At 42.6% G+C, this 20,067-nt stretch overlaps 1 protein-coding gene across 14 annotated transcripts in view; it reads right to left on the bottom strand.

Annotated features, from left to right (window-relative positions):
* The window catches only part of CLIP1 (CAP-Gly domain containing linker protein 1), a 96,581-nt gene that overhangs the window by 72,143 nt on the left and 4,371 nt on the right, over window positions 1-20,067 (bottom strand). For all 14 annotated transcript variants that reach the window (XM_019800694.2, XM_019800696.2, XM_019800661.2 and 11 more), the window contains exons 2-3: window positions 7,716-7,910; window positions 3,887-4,458 (exon numbers count right to left, since the gene is read on the bottom strand). In XM_019800694.2, the coding sequence (XP_019656253.1) occupies window positions 3,887-4,458; window positions 7,716-7,800 (657 nt within the window). In that variant the 5' untranslated portion in view covers window positions 7,801-7,910. The remainder of the gene's footprint in view (window positions 1-3,886; window positions 4,459-7,715; window positions 7,911-20,067) is intronic.

The raw sequence follows: 20,067 nt of genomic DNA, 5'->3' as shown, positions 1-20,067 counted from the left end.
CAAAGGCAGTAAATCATTTTATCACTTCCAATAACACTCTCATATGACTTCAGATTCTCATAGATTCAAATGAAATTCTGTTGCAAGTATGCTAGTTTTGAACATGTCATTAAAATTTTCCTAGAAATACACCATTCAAACCTCTACAATCCAACCGGCATCTGCAGATTCTCCTCCTTTCTTCCTATAAAACTGGAGGAAGTCTCCTTCTCTTTACTAAAGGCCAAGCACTCCCCCTGTGTGTGAGCTGGGGATGCCATCTCTTTGAGGAACCTCATCCATCACTGATCTCCCCTCTCTACTGTATCTTTAACCAGCTCCTTGAGTCTAGCTCAGATTAGCTACAATATAAATACTCCAGGCCCTGCCGTCTTGAAAAAAAAAAAAAAAAGAAACAAAATCTTCCCGAGACCCAACACTCCTCCAGCATCAGGCTGACCTCTGTGCTCTCCTCCAACTTCCAACCTCTTCCAAGAATGGTCACCTTCAACCCATTCTTATCCACCTCCAATCCATTCTTACAAAGCAGCCAGAGTGGTCTTCCCAAGCTACAAATCCAACATCGCTCTCATCGTTCTTAATGAGAACAGTCTGTCCTCATAGGTCCCATGGCACTTGTCCCTGCAGACACCACATCGTTAACTAGTCTCACCTCCCACCACACACTCACTGCGTCTGGGGAAGGACACTGGCCTTTTCCCCAAACATGCCAAAGCCTTTCCATCTCAGGAAGTCTGCCCTCCCTCAGCGAGAAGGCTCCCTCTCCCCACCAGCACTTCCTGCCACCAGGCCAATTCCTATCCTTCAGGTCCACTTTAATCATGACAGCCTCCTGGAAGCCTGTGGGTGTCAGTTAAACCATGCTGACCTTAGTCATTTCGGCTGTCTTAGCAGCCAAGCAGTATGCCACTGGACCAATATTTCAATCAACTGTTTGTCACATTGGCTGGCGGGAAGGGAGAGCTTCTTGTTTTGAAAGTGTGCCCTGTCCTTTCTCGAATGGGAAAGAAGTTGTTCACTGACAAGCACTTAGGACAGCATCGCAAACAATCTGCAATCTGACCTACAAAGCAGTCCTGTGCTGAGGTCATAGGTTTCTGCTTTAACCAAAGTCACTAGGTAAGTATGGGCCATAACTCTTAAACCTGTCTGTGCCCCTTAACCTGGTAATTCCACCTCTATGAAGTTATCCTACAAAAGAAAGATGTATACACGGCAAAAATTTTTAGAGGCATTCATGGCAGCAGTATCTATACAGCAAAGAAAAAAAAAAGTAAGCATCATGACTCCCGATCTCGGGGTAGTGAGTTCAAGTCCCATGATGGGTGTAGAGATTACTTAAAAATTAAAAGATACCCCCCCAGAAAAATGCATCAAAAAGCCTTTGTTGCCACAAAAGAGCAGATGTACCAAATTCAAAACTGGTACAGCAAGTGAACGTCAGCTGAACAATGCAGATACAGGTTGAGCTCCCTCACAGAGAAATGCTTTCTTAAAAATGCTCTAAGTTCTGATGCATCAACCTTTGAAATTCATGATGATTGTAACTGAAGAGGGAACTTACTGACCTTGAAACTAAGGGATCCAGAAGGAACCCCTTGAAGGTATGAGGTATCAATGGGTCCCCACAGGTATGTGAGGCCTCCTGGATTCATGGAGGGGCTAGGGGCCTGAGAGGCATTAGTCCTGGGTTTTAAGTCTAAAATCTGCTGAGAACACACTATGTGATTAGTCACTTCATTTCTCTGGGCTTAAGCTTCCTTATCCGTAAAACAACAAAGTCACAAAAAACACTTCCAATTTTACAGTTACACTAACAATCATCAGCTCTCCACAACAGGCACCAGAGTAAAAAGACCACAATTTAGGGGCGCCTGGGTGGCATAGCGGTTAAGCGTCTGCCTTCGGCTCAGGGCGTGATCCTGGCGTTATGGGATCAAGCCCCACATGAGGCTCTCTCTCGCTATGAGCCTGCTTCTTCCTCTCCCATTCCCCCTGCTTGTGTTCCCTCTCTCGCTGGCTGTCTCTCTCTGTCAAATGAATAAATAAATAAAATCTTTAAAAAAAAAAAAAATACCACAATTTACCCTTGGACTCGCGACCCTACCCCTCTGAGCCTTGGTCTCCTTCTCAGTTCCACGGGGCTGCTCCAGAGCACTGTGGAAACAGTACATGAGACACATGGTACACTAAGGACTAACGGCTCTTCTTGTCTCCCCGCAGCATGCCTGGAAGCTGCCAGGCCTGGCGGAATTTGACAGCTGCTGAACAGATACAAGGAAAGGCAGAGCAGCGGGTCAGAGGCTGCTGACCAACTTCAGGCCCTACACTGAACTGACTCAAGTGTGGGGAGAGTGAAATAGTAAAGCTTTAAATTTTCATCAGGGAGAGAAAGAGCTACCACTGCTGAGTGTTCGCTGTATCCCAGGCACTGCTAAGAATTTTATATGCATTATCTCATTTAATCCTCTCAATGATGCTAGGAGGTCAGTACTATTATCATCTCACTCTTAAAGATGAGAAACCTCGGAAGTTAAAGAACTTGCTGGGGTCACGAAAGCAGAGCTGGGGCTCAGCTTGTGTTTTTAGCACTGCGACACTGGCCTCTTGTTTAAAACAAAGAACAGGGGCGCCTGGGTGGCATAGCGGTTAAGCGTCTGCCTTCGGCTCAGGGCGTGATCCTGGCGTTGTGGGATCGAGCCCCACATCAGGCTCCTCTGCTATGAGCCTGCTTCTTCCTCTCCCACTCCCCCTGCTTGTGTTCCCTCTCTCGCTGGCTGTCTCTATCTTGTCAAATAAATAAATAAATAAATAAAATCTTTAAAAAATAAATAAATAAAAAATAAATAAATAAAACAAAGAACAAAGGGGTGCCTGGGTGGCTCAGTTGGTGAAGCACCTGCCTTTGGCTCAGGTCATGATCCCAGGGTCCCAAGATGGAGCCCCACATTGGGCTCCCTCAGCAAGGAGCCTGCTTCTCCCTCTGCTCCTCCCCTCTTCTCATGCTCTCAAATAAATAATCTTTTTAAAAAATAAAGAACAAAATCACTGGTGTAAATTCAGAGGTTCTAGAATGTACAGCGCAGACCTTACACATTGTGTTTCTTGCTTATTAGTAAATAGAAATGACTATACACTTCGTTCCTCTTCGTAGATCTCAAGCAGACAACTCCTAACTCATATTCAAGCAAATAACTCCTAACCTTAAAGGAAAATAAACTGGAAATCATTTCAAAGGCAGAGAAATTCTGAAATAACATCCTATGATGTCTGAGTTTTTCAAGACCCCTAAGAAGCAGGATCTTATATACACCCACACACCATCATTTTTTTTTAAGATTTTTATTTATTTATTTAACAGAAAGAGAGAGAGAGAGAAAGAGAGAAAGCACAAGTAGGGGGAGCTGCAGGCAGAGGGAGAGGGAGAAGCAGACTCCCCACTGAGCTGGGAGCCTGATGCGGGGTTCCATCCCAGGACCCTGGGATCATGACTTGAGCTGAAGGCAGATGCTTCACTGACTGAGGCACCCAGGCACCCAACCACACACCATCTTTACAGCAAAAATTACAAACCAGGGTTTAAAAACTTGTATAAACGCATCCAAGTCCACTTCCGAGCTTGTTTTGTCAAGTAACAGTTACAAGTAATAATCTCAACATTCCTTTGGCTAAACTGGTAGATAGAATCAGAACCAATCATTGCAAACCTATGCTCATACTATGCTCAAAAGACATAGCCATGTTTATACATAAACCAAACACTAGAAAAGCTGATTAATTTCTCTATAAATGAGTGGTCCCTCTAGAACAGACTCCGAGCCTGCATGTGTGCATTTCAACCATTCATCAGTTCAACGCAATGACCTCAGAATGTTTCTGGACTCACCAATACTCTGTCTCCAATTTTGAGCTCTCTCTCTCCTTTCTTGATTGAACCAGCCTCTGAGAGGTTGGAGATAGATTCACTGGCAGTTTTTGTAAGGTTGCTGATCTGAGACGCAGCTGAAGGTTCCTTTGCTGTTGGCTGGGATGACTTATGGGGGATGTTTGAAGGGGCTGCTGGGGAGGGGGTCATCATGGGGGCTGCGGAGGAGGACAGAGGCGAAGTCGCTCTGGAAGCAGGCGTTGTCTGCAGGCCGTTAGCTTCATCTTCCGCCTGCACCTTCCTTGTCAACTTCGAAGGGCGGGTGAATATGCCCTTTAGAGGTTCACACTGGAAATACCGAACTCCTGCCACCGAACCATCATTCTTGCCTATGGGTTCATCTAAAACAATCCCGGCCCACTGGCCTGGTGCAAACTGGGTTTCTCCCAGAAACTGGATGAATCCAGGCTTATTCCCATTCACCCAAACTCTCTCCCCAACTCGAAAGTCATCCACAAATTCCTCTTGTGCCTCAGAGGATGGGGCATTTGATGCTTTCTCACTGGATATTGTTCTTTCCACTGGAGCTACAACTGCAAACAGAAGGAAGGATAAGAAAAGACTCAATTTCATATTCAAGCAGACAACTAACTCCTACCTTAAAAGAAAATAAACTGGATGGGGTGCCTGGGTAGCGCAGTCGTTAAGCGTCTGCCTCCGGCTCAGGGCGTGATCCCGGCGTTGTGGGATTGAGCCCCACATCAGGCTTCTCTGCTGGGAGCCTGCTTCTTCCTCTCCCACTCCCCCTGCTTCTGTTCCCTCTCTCGCTGTCTCTCTCTCTCTGTGTCAAATAAATAAATAAAATCTTTAAAAAAAAAAAAGAAAAAGAAAAGAAACTGGAGAAAGCCCAAAGCAACAGGAGCAGTCACAGCTCTTTTTTTTTTTTTTTAAGCAAGGAAGCCAAAAGTACTTGACCTATCGGAGCACCTGGCTGGCTCAGTCAGAAGAGCACACAACTCTTGATTTCAGGATCATGAGTTCAAGCCCCATGTGGGGTGTAGAGATCACTTAAATCAATAAAACTTAAAAAAAGAAAAAGAAAAAAGGACTCAGTTCATCGGTACCATTTTCAATGCTATTGAAACTCAGTGGGCCAGTAGTATTTAATCCTTATTGGCAGTTAAGACTGGAAAAAGTCAAAGCAAGGGGGAAAAAAGTCCCTTTCCCAGAGTTCATAACACAGGTCTGCTTTCATGCTTTCCTCCACTCCCCACCCTGCACATCATGAGCAAACACCTTCCGGATCCCCGGAGAGGGGCTCTATTCCTACGTGTCAGGGAAGGCTGACAAGCCCAGGACCTTGGACCCAGAGATTCACATTCAGGTTTGAAGAAGGAGGAGATTCAGTGCTACAGCCCTGCCATCTCATTCCAAGACCAACAAATAAACCCTATTCCTTTGCTGGCAGAGGTGGAAATCACAGCAAGGAGAAAAAGAAAAAGATAGCACCTGGCCCAACTCCCTGCTAAGGCAAGACAACTTTATGCAATCTCTACCTTGCAGTAAAAACAGAAGTTATATTTTCCCAGAAATGTGATATTTACACCAGAAACTCAAGCTTTCAACCAGCAACCATTTATTAAGTATTTGGTATGAACTGGCAAAGAAAGCCCACATTCTTAAGCACTCTACTATTTATTAGGCATATTGTGATCTTAGGTGTTACATGACCTCTCTGAGTTCAATTTCTTCATCTGTAAGGGGAAAGTAATATCTATCTTAAGAGTTTTATTAAAAGAAATAATGTATTTATTCATGCTGCCCCTTCCTACGAGTTTCTACCACTCCGGCACTAGTCCCAGGCATTGTTCTCACTAGGGGACAAAGCAAGACAGCACAGTCCATGCCCTTTTAGAGCCAAGAGCTTAGAGGTGTGGACACAGACAGTCAAGAGACACACCAGGTAATTTCAGGTGATATAAGTGCTGTGGCAGAGACAGTGCCTTTAGGCAGAGCAGTCAGGGAAGGCCTCCTGGAGGAGGTAACATCTGGCCTGAGGCCTGATCAACAGAAAAGAGTGAATCATGAGTAGATGGGGAAACAGAGTAGTCTGGCCCACTTACAGGGGGTGCTGAACATCCCTTTACCCTACCTAGAAGAAGAGACTGGCATTTCAGTTTGTGGTCCGTTTCTTTGTTTTGTTTTTTCATTTTTTAGAAGACAATAAATGCTCTCAAATCAAACAGATAATAATCTGCCAAAGACAGGCCAGCCCAGTCAGTTTTTTAGTATCTATTCCAGCTTTGTACATGAACAATTCTTCCTGACAGGGTGCTACAAGCATGAGTTTCTGAAAAACAATCTTCATAAAAGTGCTCAAACAGGCAAAGATTTAGTTTTAAGCATCTAAGTTTTAGCGTTTATAAGCTGTCTTACTCTTAATAACAACATGTAATGTGTGGCAAGTACTGCTGAGGAAACCAAGTTGAATTTCTCATGATCCCCTGCACTCAAGGACTTTACATGCTAAGGGGTGTGCATAAAAAATGCTAAAAGTGAAAAAGACAATTCTAAAATGTGGGGCATGAGTATGACCATGGAAGGGTGTGAGGAAGGGGAGACATTTGAAGGGGTCCTAAAGAGAAGAAGGATTTTGAGGGGAAGGAGAATAGGAGACACCACAGTAAAGCTTTCCTCTCCTCTAAGATGTTTTATGGCCTCCCTGATAAGACCCCGGTTTTATCCTGATACACAAAATGTAAATAATTTGAGATCTTCACTCAATCAACAAACATTTAATGAGCTCCTGTTATGAGCCAGGCAATGTTCTAGGTATGTGGGTAAATTTAGGCAGTGAAAAAACACTACAAAGATCCCTGCCCTCGTGACAGATCAATGAAGTTTTATGGAAAAATCTGAAGAAACAATGTTGGACTTAATATTTTGTGGTGGACACCTGACTCTCTGGAATGGCTGATAACCTATCTAATAACATATAAACCACATGAAAAGACCAGAAAAGCAAGCATCAGATACCCTCTCCTGACTCTCTTAGCCTGCTCCCTTGAAACCAAAGGCCAACTTCAGATCACTTAGTGTCATCAAATCTTTTAAGCCAGATTCACCTTTGTTTTCTCTACAAATCCCTAAACCCCAAAGAGAAAGGCCCAGATGAGTTTAGGAAGGCACAGACAGAAAAACAAAATATCTTAACATTGTAAGGATTAAATACTGAAGTTACTTGACAACTATTTTAAGCACCTTGCACTAAATTAACTAAGAGCTCTTCATTAAGATTTTTAGATACAAGGGGCAACTGGGTGACTGAGTCAGCAGTCAGCTGAGCAGCCAAATCTTGATTTTAGCTCAGGTCATGATCTCAGGGTCCTGGGATCAAGCCCTGTGTTGGGGGTCCACACTCAATGGGGAGTCTGCTGCAGGATTCTCTCTCTCCCTAAACTACCCTTCTCCCACCCCTTTAAATAAATAAATCTTAAAAAAACATTTTTAGGTATAAAATTCCATATTTTTTAAAGATTTATTTATTTTAAAGAGAGAGACAGCAAGAGAGAGCGAACAGAGAGGGGAAGGGGGGAGGGAGAGGGACAAGCAGACTCCCCCCTGAGCACATAGCCCTACATGGGCCTGGATCTCAGCACCCTGAGATCATGACCTGAGCCAAAACCAAGAGTCCGAATGCCTAATCAACTGTGCCACCCAGGTGCCCCTAAAATTCCATGTCGTTTAGTTAAAGCTTCTTCAAATATTTTCAAAAATAAAGTTGTTTAAGGCTGTCTTTTAAAAGTTTTCAAATAGGATTCTAATTTAGATATAAATCATAAAGCCTTACCAGCAGCAGGTGTCTTCAAGGCTGTGCTTCCAGGCTTCAGGATCTTGGTAGGGGCCTTGAGCCCACTTGGTTTTAACATACTCATTGTCGTTAGTAGGTCGGAGCTGTTCTTCCCTTGCCTGTTGCCACTATCTTGCCCCAAACATTGATACAACTGTGGGTGTTTCTATGGTGAAGTCAGTCTCTGGGTTAAATCTGAAAGAGAAAAATATAAATAGAATTTAGAATCTATGGAGGAAGAAAGTAGAAATAACACCTATTATTAAAGCAGCTTTCACGAGCTAAACTTTTCCTTATACATGATGACAAAGTGTCACCACACTGAACCTAGGAAACTAGATAAAAACAGGAAGATGCTGCTGAGATAGATTTAGAAGCAATTTACTACCTGCTTAGTTGAGCCTAGAATACATTCACTTCTCTTACCTAATATTACCAGCTTGGTACAGTGCCTAAAATCCCACAGTCCATCCACATAAAGGGTTCCAAAAAATGTGCCCCAAATTTAGTGGCGGGAGAAGAAGGGAGCTTTCAGTTTTTACTTCACTCATTTCTATATTGCTGAAGTTCTGTGACCAAAGCCTGTATTAACCGTGTACTTTTTTAAGTTCACAGAATTATGCAATGCTTAATATAAAACCATATACTCACATATACTATGAGACTAGAGAAAGGTTCAAACTCTGTAAGAAAAAGATGTATCTGGGAAGTGCCCAAGGAAAAAAAATTTTTTTGTTCTGTCCATAGAAACACAATATACTTCTGATTTACTCAAGACCAGGTATGAACCTACAGCCTTGGGGCTTAGGCAAAATAGGATCTTGTCTTAACTCTCTTTAAGAGGAAAAAGACACTTGATGTAATGAACACTGAGTGTTACTTGCAACTGATAATTAACTAAATTCTACCTCTGAAACTAATTTTAAAAATTAAAAAAAAAAAAAGAGGAGAAAGGCTTTGGGATTCTGGAATATGGGGAAAGATTTCCAGATTTTACACTTAAAAAGAGAACAATTCAATCAAAGAGAAAAATGCTATTTATTGACTCTCTGTCAAATGATTGTGTTTTTGCACTTTTCTCTGCTAGTAGAGCTTGGATGATGAGGCACCGATGTTACTCTGCCATCCTCTCCTCTTACAAGTAATGACAAGCATCAGCAAAAGTATCTGGCCAGGGATGACAGAGGAGCCTGCTGTGGCCCCAGAAGTGGGCTGAATGGTGCAGACTGCCCCCACTCCCAACACACATATATCCATCCAGAACCTGTGAATGTGGCCTTATTTGGAAAAAGCCTTTACAGATGTAATTCAGTTAATGATCTTGAAATGAGATCATCCTAGATGACCTGGGTGGGCCCTAAATCCAATGACAAGTGTCCTTATTAGAGGACGAGAACACATCAAGGAGGTGCAAGAATGAGAGAGGCAGAGACTGCAGTGATGTGTCCAAAGCCAAGCATGGCCCACAGCCACCAAGAGCTCATGGACAGGCATGAGCTGAGTGCTCCCTCGGGGCCTCTGGTAAGAACCAACCTGCCAGCACATAGCTTTTTGACTTCTGGCCTCCAGAACGGAGAGAACACATTTCTGTTGTTTGAAGCCCTCCAGTTTGTGATAATTAGTTAAGGGGGCCCAAGGAAACTAATACAGTCACACCAGTTCTTCCGTTCAAAGATAATCAGACTGAACAGAAATCATACCAAGACGGTTGCCTCATTAGGCTCCATTTGCAGATTCCCCGTGGTTCTTAAAGGGTCCAAAATGGTACAAGGTGTTTTTAAAAATGTCAGAGGTAAATTCTGTGGTTTTGAGAAGACTCTGATTAACAGAGAAAGAAATGTTGTTTCCTGGAAGGCAGTGACTGCCAATCCTGACTATTAATACAAAATTCCTAGGCTCCTTTCTATCCCCACGATCATCATCCCTGCCATGATGGTGGCAGTGAGTGTGGGAGAAGTCTGTGTGCCAGGGCAGGTGGCTGATTCAGGGTCAGGTTTGAAGCCATTTGCTTCACTATCAGACCCTCACCATACACAGCCTGTAAGTTACAAGCAGATTTCCTGGCTCTTGCTACTGTCTTAGATGGAAGGCAATGGCTGAGTCCCCTCTAACCTCAGCTGAGAAGACTATTTACTTGTACGGAGAATTTGAGAAGGGTGGGGACAGGTGAAGGGCAGAAGCTGCTGTGGGGCCTTGTTATTCTGTGCCTACTCTCCACCCTGGCCCAACATCATAAGGTGAAAGGGTCAGGCAGGTAAGAGCAAAACAGAGAGAGAGAGTACAATGGTCCTGGGGAAGCTATAATATGGTAAGAAAAGAGGATGACGTGCTCCTTAAAACACTTTCAGGCAGAACAGTGAGTTCTTGGGCTCTGGTCAAGCACTCCTCCCTAAAGAGAGATTTTGAAAACCACCACAATCAGCAACTCGGAAGCCTCAGCCAAATTCAAATTTTGCAGCTCAAAACCCTGAGCTCACAAAAATCTGACCATCTAAAAGCCTCAGCCTAAGGAACACAGCATGTGGTTATTATGAACCTAAGAATAGCAATAAACCCAAAGTCTAGGACTTTGTGGTCTAATGTGAACGCCTCTGCCTCTTGGTCCATCCGAGTCATCTGAATCCCAAAGCAGGGAACTGTGACCAAGATATAACAAAGGAGAGTCTCAATAAAAGAATTAGGAGCAACACCAGCAATGCTAGGTTTTTAAATCTTCCAATCAAGTTTCTTCCTCATGTATTATTAATGAATGGCATGTCAGGCTTGATTTAAAAAAAAACAATTCCCAGGGGCGCCTGGGTGGCACAGCGGTTAAGCGTCTGCCTTCGGCTCAGGGCGTGATCCCGGCGTTATGGGTTCGTGCCCCACATCAGGCTCCTCTGCTATGAGCCTGCTTCTTTCTCTCCCACTCCCCTTGCTTGTGTTCCCTCTCTCGCTAGCTGTCTCTGTCAAATAAATAAATAAAATATTAAAAAAAAAAAGACAACAATCTGGAAGATAATATTTATAACATTAAAAAAAAAAAAACACAACAATTCCCTGAAAAACAAAAGATCAAAGTTTTGGTTGTGGTACCCACAAACTGTAATGACCAAGAAGCAACATCTCTGCGTAGCCTTTCAAGGTCAGTGAAGGTCACTTTAAAACTAATCAATTCCAAAACATGAAAAAGGAAAAGAAAAAAAAAAAGATGTACTTGTCTCACTAATATGCTGAGCGTAGTTGAATTTCTGATGTTTGTGCTTACTAAATCTCAAGACTTTTGAACCTAAATAAGACAAACCGCCCACCTCCTCTATCCTCCGAACATGTAAGGACCACAATACATAGATTGTAATCCAGAAGTAGTTTTTATGCATATTATTGCCCCATCTGAGGCTTACAATTCTGTGGATCAGTTACTATTATCCTTTCTTAACAAATGAATTAACACCTCAGAAATTAACATGTATTTCCTCATTTGTTGATGATCTATTGCCTGAGGTCACTTGCCTAAGCAGCACAGATGTGAACGGCAGGCCTGATTCCAGAGTCCAAGTTCTTCCCACTAAACCTAACATTCAAACTCAGGAGGGACTGCACATCACAATTAAAAACGTTAGGACTCATCTTACTAAAATGACCTACATGTGTACAGCACCAAGAGTGCCCAAAGCACAAAGATAAAACTGTCTTACCTGCATTTCAAAATAACTGTGAAGGTAGGTGAACAATTGTCAGTATGGCCATTCATGGTCAAAGAGAATAAAAGTCTGAGCAGTTAAATAGCTTTCTCAAAGTCACTCAAAGAAGTGGTGGCTCTTTGGGGAGGCTGGGTGGCTCAGTTGGTTAAGTGTCTGACTCTTGATTTCAGCTCAGGTCATGACCTCAGGGTCATGAGATCGAACCCCACATTGGGCTCCTCGCTGAGCATGGAGGCTACATAGGATTCTCTTTCTCTCTCCTCTGTATGGCATATGTACACACACACCCATACTGATTTCATATAATTTAATACTTAAAAAGTGAAAACACACCAAATGAAGAAAGGTGATCATGTATTGCCAAACTAAAAAGAAGTATAACCCAGGAAGTCCAGAAAAGGGGAGTTAAAAAGAAAATGTCGGGGCACCTGGGCGGCTCAGTCGTTAAGCGTCTGCCTTCTGCTCAGGGCGTGATCCCGGCGTTCTGGGATAGAGCCCCACATCAGGCTCCTCTGCTGGAAGCCTGCTTCTTCCTCTCCCACTCCCCCTGCTTGTGTTCCCTCTCTCACTGGCTGTCTCTATCTCTGTCAAATGAATAAATAAAATCTTTTTTAAAAATGTCTATTTTATGGACACTGGAAAAAGGTTCTCTGGAAAATAAACAAGGGTAGTCTATGGAGAAGGAGGAATCAAGATTGCAAAAACTGCATGAAAATCAGCATTAAGGATATCTGAAACAAGGCTCCAAAATTCCACACTCAGATAAGGTTTGGGTCTCCAATAGCAACCAAAGGGAATGGTGTCTTTTGGTATTTCTCTCACTATAAATACACAAAGTTATATTTTATAAACCATAATCTCTAAATTTATTATGATTCAAGAGTCTCACCTGTGAGTAAACAAATTTTAAAAAATGAGTTTCTGAACTCACAGAGTGGAGTGTAAGCTCACCAAGGTAGGAGTGGCAAAACTATGCCATTCTGCCAACTCTGACTTTCACTACTGTAACACCGTGGTTCTCAGAGTGAGGTCCATGCACTCTTACGGCACCCCTGAGACCCTTCAGGGAAACAGAACTATTTGCACAGTATCACTAAGACATTTTTTGCCTTTTCCACCTCGTTGATGTTTCCACTGACGGTGCAAAAGCGCTGGTGGGCGCGGACGGTAGGCGCCATGTCAGCGCAATGAGAACACATCACAGTTCTTCTCTGTATGCTCTGCCACCCGTACTTGCAGGAGGGGGAGAAGCCACTTTCACATAACAATGTGAAGCACTTGGTGTAGCAGAAAAACGAATCATTTTATTATATTTCAACCCTTAAATACGTGCCCTTTTTTTTTTTTTTAAAGATTTTGTTTATTTAACAGAGAGAGAGAGAGAGACTAAGCAGGAGGGAGAGAAGCGAACCTGAAGCAGACTAGGCACTGAGCACGGAGCCCAATGTGGGGCTCGATCTTAGGACTCTGAGACTGAGCCGAAAGCAAGAGTTGGACGTGTAACCAACTGAGCCACCCAGGCGCCCCAAATACGTGCCTTCTTAATACTCTGCAAAATGGGAAGCTCACATGAAGCACGTCTGCTGTGAGCCACTGCACCGCGCTCAGAGAAAAACATGTGCAAAGGAGGTGCAGGCTCAATTAGCCACTTTTTTCATAGAATGTCAATTTTACTTGAAAAAATGACTGACACACTATGGTGACTGAGGTGTGGGTATCCGGCAGATAGTTTCTTGAAAATGAACTATGTGACCCAGTCACTTCAAGGAAAACAACTCTTTGTTGACAATGAGAGATTTTAAGCATTCAAGGGAAACTTGGGACTTTGGAAAACATATCCTCCACTGTCAGCCTGACAGCTTCCCAATACTGAAGTCTTTTCTGATGAGATCAACGGTATTAACAAATGTAATTTTTGCATAGTATATAATGAAATGTGTCAATATATGGAAATGTGCCTCTCCATGAATCAATGTTTTTCAACCTACAACGCATGTTACAAAATCATCAAAGCACAAAGTAGACCAACGGATTTTTATGTAACAATAAAAGTTCATTCATACAGTTTCAGATGCCACTTTTATGAAACTACAACTTATCAAATTTCGGGAGTAGTATCAAAGAAGAAAATCCATAATTATCTGAAAATGCTCTTAAAATACTTTTTTCCTCTCCTCTTCATCTGTGTGAGGCCAATTTTCTTCATGCACATCAATGGAAATAACTTCTCACTGCAGATCAAATGCAGAAGCAGCTGCCTTCTATTAAGCCTGTCTTCTATTAAAGACAGATTCGCAAAAAAGTAAAAACAATGTCATCTTCTCTCTAAAGTTTTTGTTTTAGAGAAAGTTATTCATTAAAAATTTATGTAATGTGTAATGGGCTTATTATAATTTCTGATGAACTGATATTTTCAGCTTTAATTTCTAATATGGTAAACATCAATGGATAAAACCTAAATAAAGAAAAGCTCGATTTTTAAGAAGGTAAAAGGATCCTGTGGGAAAAAGTGCGAGAACTGCAGCTATATTCATTTGTGCCTTATACTTAGAGTTGCAAAGGCTGAAAAGCCCCATCCCCTAAGGCCTTCCAGAAGCATGTGTTTCTGGTTCAGATATTTACAGATGAGGATGCCAAGTTAGCAAATACAGAATTTACTACTGTATTACCACTGGCACAGTGTAGTGCCGGGGGCTGAGTGATTTAACCGAAGTTACAATTTGTAGGAAGACGAGAAGTATGTACATAAAGCAAAAAGAACACAATTATGCATTAACACTGGGGTATTTATATACATAAACAAGGCACTTCTCTAAGGCAGTTTATCAAATGGACTGTATTCTAAATCAGTGGTTCTCAAAATGTGCAACAGCAGCAGCATCACCTGGGAACCTGTTAGAAATGTGAGTTATCGAGGCCCCTGCCCAGACTTACTGAAACTAACTCTGGGGGTGGGCCCAGATTTTAGGCCCGTCTGGTGATTCTGATGCTTACGTTTGACAACCACTCACTGCTGAACGGGTGGTAAGAAAAGTCCCCTGAGGTTCATTTTCTCAATTATATGCACGTGAACAATTCAGGCGTCCGATTCCCTAAATACCACAACAGAGGCCTGGGCACTTCAGTCCCCTATGCTATTGTTTCAGACGGTTCGCCCAGCCTTGAATGCCCTTTCTAAGTCTGGTTATCTCCATCTGCCGAAACCTTATGCAAGGGCAAACTCAGGCATTCCTCTGCCCCACAAAACCTTCTCCAATGCTCCCCAGTGAATTGTGTCCATCCTGCAATCTCCCACAGCAAAGTCTCTAGTTCGTCCTAGCACCTGGCACACTGAGCTGTGTGTGTAGTCCACGCATTCCCCCAGACTGTAAGCGCCTTGCAGTCACTGTTATATTCCCCACAGTACTTTATAAACAATGCTCATTAAATAATATGAATGAGGAAAACAGCTTCAATTGTTTAAATAACTCTACAAACCAGGTCGGGTGTATCAGTATTTAAAAAGTTATACCTGGGGCGGGGCGGGGGGGGACCTGACTGGCTCAGTTGGAAGAGCACATGACTCTTGATCTCAGGATCGTGAGTTCGAGCCCCACAGTGGGTATGGAGATTACTTAAATAAACAAAGTCAACAAGCACCCTGGTGCTTGCTACAGGTGACAGAAAAATACATGTCCCAAATGTAAGCTCAAGGAATATATAATGTAGTTATACATTATAGAAAAGACCCACATACACATGAAAAATAACTAAGAATACAATATAGTTTATGAGAAATACCAAACCACGTGACAATCCGGGAAGTGTTTTCAGAAGATGGAAGGGTGGAGCGGATTAAAGCAGAAAGAAAAGGCTCCATGGCAAGGCAGGATTTCAGCGAGGGCTCAAAGGAAAGTACACGGTTGCGCAGGTGTTGGCAGTCAGGATTTTTAAAAAGGCATAGAGTAAGACTCCAGAGAAGGAGAAGGAGGAAAGATAAAAGGCATGTAAGACAGTGAGAAGCCTGGTTTGACAAACGTCAGATTCTTGCAAGAAATCAAGTTAGACAAGAGCCTTAGATTTCAGTCTAAGAAATTTACTATGATCAGCTTTTACTTGTCTTTCACCTCAAGGGAAAATCCTCCTTTACTTCAAGATTCTAGTGGTAGAAATGAAAGATGTCCACAGTTTCCTGTTAAACCCTGAATTTATGTCGGTTGTTCATCTCAGTTATCTTAACCTGGCTACCACTGTCAAGCAAAGATTTAAACCAAGGGTTGGCAGGCTTTTTCTAGTGGCATGCCCCACTCCAACCATGGGTCCAGGTAACAGTCAGGGGCTGCCAGGATAGGTCTTAAATTTCAGGGAAGAGGAGCCATGAGCATCTGAAGTCAGTGATCAAAATGGAAATATAAAGGATGGTTCTCACCTCAAATCCTTCAGATAACACCTTAGCAAGGGTAAATTTGGAGAGGCTATAAAAATTAGATACCACTGAACACAAATGACAAACTCTGGCCTTCTCTACTACTCTGCACATGGGGTTGCAGAGATCAGATGTTCCTTGACCTACTTTGCCTTGATAACATGAACATTTATAAAGGGAAACCTCACTAATATGGAGTCAGGAGGCCACAAGGGGGAGCTCTCAAGCAGTACCAGTAGGAACTGCGGAGGTCAGACCCCAACAGAACTGTCCACAGGAAAGAATCATCAATTACAGAAGAGGTACACTGCATCTCCTCCAAGAAATCGACTACCCCACTCAGCCAATGAGAAACAGTCATGACCCTGAACTCTTGTGTTTCTCCAATGGACCTTCCTCAAAAACCACCCTTCCCAACTTCCTTCTCCATAAAGTAACACGCTTCTCCTTACTTTGTTGGACTAGCCTATGCTTTTTGCTATGGCTTGCTTGTCCCGAAACGCAATTATCTGCTATTCCCAAATAAACTCATTTTTTGCTGGTAAAATAACTTGAATTTTTAAGTTTTTTATGGTATCTTACCATCAACTTCTCACACCAGACTGTAAGTCATACTGAAAGCTAAATATTCTAGATCTGCACTACCCAGTATGGTAGTCGCTAGCCACATGTGCTGCTTAAAGTTTAAATTCTTTTAAAATGAAATAAAAATTCAGGGGGCGCCTGGGTGGCACAGCGGTTAAGCGTCTGCCTTTGGCTCAGGGCGTAATCCTGGCATTACGGGATCGAGCCCCATATCAGGCTCTTCCGCTATGAGCCTGCTTCTTCCTCTCCCACTCCCCCTGCTTGTGTTCCCTCTCTCGCTGGCTGTCTCTATCTCTGTCGAATAAATAAATAAAATCTTTAAAAAAAAAATGAAATAAAAATTCAGGGGCACCTGTGTAGCTCAGTCGGTTGAGCGTCTCACTCTTGGTTTCAGCTCAGGTCATGATCTCAAGGGTCATGAGATCATGCCCCGCATCAGACTTTGGCCTCAGCTGGGAGCCTGCTTGGGATTCTCTCTCTCCCTCTGCGCCTGCCCAGATTCTCGTGCACACACACTCATGCACGCAGACTCTAAAAATAAATCTTTAAAATGAAATAAAAATTCAGCTCATCAGTCACAACAACCCCATTTCAAGTGCTCAACAGTGCAACATATAGAACAATTTCTACCATCAAAGAAAGTTCTAGAACCTCCTCCATCCAGGGAGGATCTACTTGCCAAATGTAATCTCCTGAGGAAATTTTAAGGTTATCTGAATTATACTGCTTTGGTCAAACTATTTTTGACTCCTCTTTTAAAAATAACTCCAGATACAGTTTATAAGTTGTACTTTATCGGTGACCCAATGTAGTAGTGGCCATCTCAATCTCTCAAAGCTTTTCATTGGACATGGCTCTAAAACACTACTGGCTGTTTCCAAAATCTGAATTAAAAAAAAAAAGAAAGTTAAAACATAATATGCAACTACTCAACATAGCAAAAATGTGTCCAAGGCACATACATAATTGTAAGAGTTCTAAGAATTACTAATGGCTCTATCACTGTAACAGATTAACAACACTTCCCTACATGACAAAACCTAAGTTCAGGTGGGGTTTTTTTTTCATTTATTTTTAAAAGCCAGTCACATTATTTTATAATCTCAATTTCCAAACTATAATGTTGCAACACAGACTACATACTAACCCCAAGAATCCTATATTTACACCACTGACTGATGTCATAGTTCTAATATCTTTTCAAGCCAAGAACCATTTGTTGTTGTTGTTTTGGGTTTTTTTTTTGGGGGGGGGGGACAAGGGGAGAGGGGGAGAGGGAATTTCAAACAGACTCCATGCCTAGCGCAGAGCCCGCTGAGGGGCCCGATCTCACAACCCTGAGATCATGACCTGACCTGAAATCAAGAGTCAGAAGCTTAACCGACTTGAACCACCCAGGCACCCCAAGCCAGGAACCATTTGTAAAATATTTATCTCTAGAACTCACTTCTGAACGGTCAAAAATAGCTACTATTTTGCGTGTACATTCTCAAATGGGAAACGCAGGGAGGGAGATCTTCCAAGCACCAACTCCATACCAGACGGAAGGACTCCAGGATATGTAAGTGCCTGAGCTACACAATCCCTTCCAACTCTCTTCCTTCTCCGTACAAGGTTTACTATTTCACCTAACAGGAAGCTTTGTTGCTAAACATCAACACTAGAAGAACAGGGGTTTGGGTTTGGGTTTTGGTTTTCTTTTCCCTGTGTAACTTACCGGTTTATTTTGAGACCAAAAAAGTCAGGCCTCAAATAAGCAAAAATTTTGAAGTAGATTAATATCCTAGTTTGTGATTCAACTCTGAGATCTGACCTAAATAAATTTTAAAAGGGCAAGGTATTTATTTCAGGGAAGCAAATAACCTTACAAGGCCTATCTTCCTTAGTATTTCCCAAAAAGAAGTGTGCTTTACGTTTCTTGAAAATGTCAGCTTTACTCCAAGTTGGGATTCCAGAAAGTACAACTATTGTCCTCCACCCAACAAAAAAATGTGTCCTACCCCCTGGGAAGTCAAGATCTGGTGCACAAGTGTTGAGTGTGTTAGATACTGGCCAAGACCAGCACCTGGGGAGGTTTCAAGTGATTAGGCTAATGCCAGTACATAGTAAGCACCCCACTTTCCTTTCAGATAGGACTTCTCTCACTACACGGTATTTTAACAGGAAATTACATCAGTATCAGCCTTCTGTTCTAAACAAACAGATTTTCAGGGGTTGGGGATACAGTTCAAGACTACACCCTTTTCAAAACAGAGAACATAAGTTTACTGCAGTTACTCCTTTTAATAAGCAATCTATGCTTCATAAAGAATACTGAAAACACCCAGATAAAGAAAAAATTTGCTTTTAGGAAAAAAAACCAATGGATTAGTTACCAAGACCTGGGAGGAAGGAAAAATAAAAATAAAAACATGACCCTAGTAATGAACCCCAAGGCTGGAAATGAAGCCAGACCCACCTACCACGATGCAAAGCACAGTGAGCAAGCACTGCTTCGGCTGCCCCAGGAACCGACCCAACTGTCATTTTAAGATGCCTCCGGGATGACTCCCCTCGGCTACGATCTGCTACTGTTCAGACCCCATCTGGATAACCCTTCCACAAAAGAGATCTTGCAACGGCAACAGGAATTCAAAAACCAAAGATTCTTCTATTCTCCCTACATAAGAATATATGCCAAAAACACAGAAATGTTTGTAACCGCGAAAACTGATCTAAAGCAGTTAAATGTTGTCCCCATAGCTAAAATTCACTTCAAATTTGCAGCTTCAAATTTCTACAACTTATGTGTGCAGGATGGCTCGTTTCTAAGAAGCTGTCTTAAACACATCCCAGTTAGAGAGACACATTTGAAAGGGAACACACCTAGTGGACCCATGAAGGGCTTGTAGTCTCAAAGAAAGTGAATGTTTTAAGAGTCTAGGTCTTACATGTTTGAGAAAATAGGGACATGTGCTGTTACAGAGGGAAACACATGGCACGACATTTTAAAAAGAGAAGTCTACTTCAAAAAATGGGATGTCGAATCTCTCTAATACCGACATGCTTTGTGAGGGAAAAGCAGCGACAAAACAAAAAAGAAAAATTTTTGGCCACCTAATAATCTCTCAACTTAAACACACAGAATCAAATTTAGAAGAGACCAATATCTACTTAAATAAAAGACGGGAGGGGTAATTTATCAAGTGCTTGCACCCAGTATATAAGGACACAGGGTTTTTGTGGGTTTTTTTAAAGATTTACTTATTTATTTGAGAAAGACAGAGATGGGGGCGAGTAGAGGGAGAGGAAGAGAGAGAGAAGCAGACTCCACACTAAATGCGACATGGGGCTCAATCCCACCACCCGGAGATCATGGACCTGAGCCCTGAGCCAAAATCAAGAATCAGATGCTTAACCGAATGAGCCACCCAGGCACTCCTCCTTCTCAAAAAAAAATTTTTTTTAATGAAAGATCTTTAAAAAAAAAAAAAAAGACTTTATTTATTTGACAGAGAGTGAGTGAGCGCACAAGCAGGGGGAGTGGCAGGCAGGGGGAGAGGGAGAAGCAGGCCCCCCCTCGCAGAGCAGGGAGCCCGACTCGGAGCTCGATTCCAGGACCCCGGGATCATGACCTGAGCTGAAGGCAGTCACCCAACCAACTGAGCCACCCAGGTGCCCCTAAGGACACAGGGTTTTT

The sequence above is a fragment of the Ailuropoda melanoleuca genome, chromosome 12 (assembly GCF_002007445.2).
Source record: "Ailuropoda melanoleuca isolate Jingjing chromosome 12, ASM200744v2, whole genome shotgun sequence".
In the NCBI taxonomy this organism is placed as follows: domain Eukaryota; kingdom Metazoa; phylum Chordata; class Mammalia; order Carnivora; family Ursidae; genus Ailuropoda; species Ailuropoda melanoleuca.
This window is presented reverse-complemented; position numbering and strand designations above follow the sequence as displayed.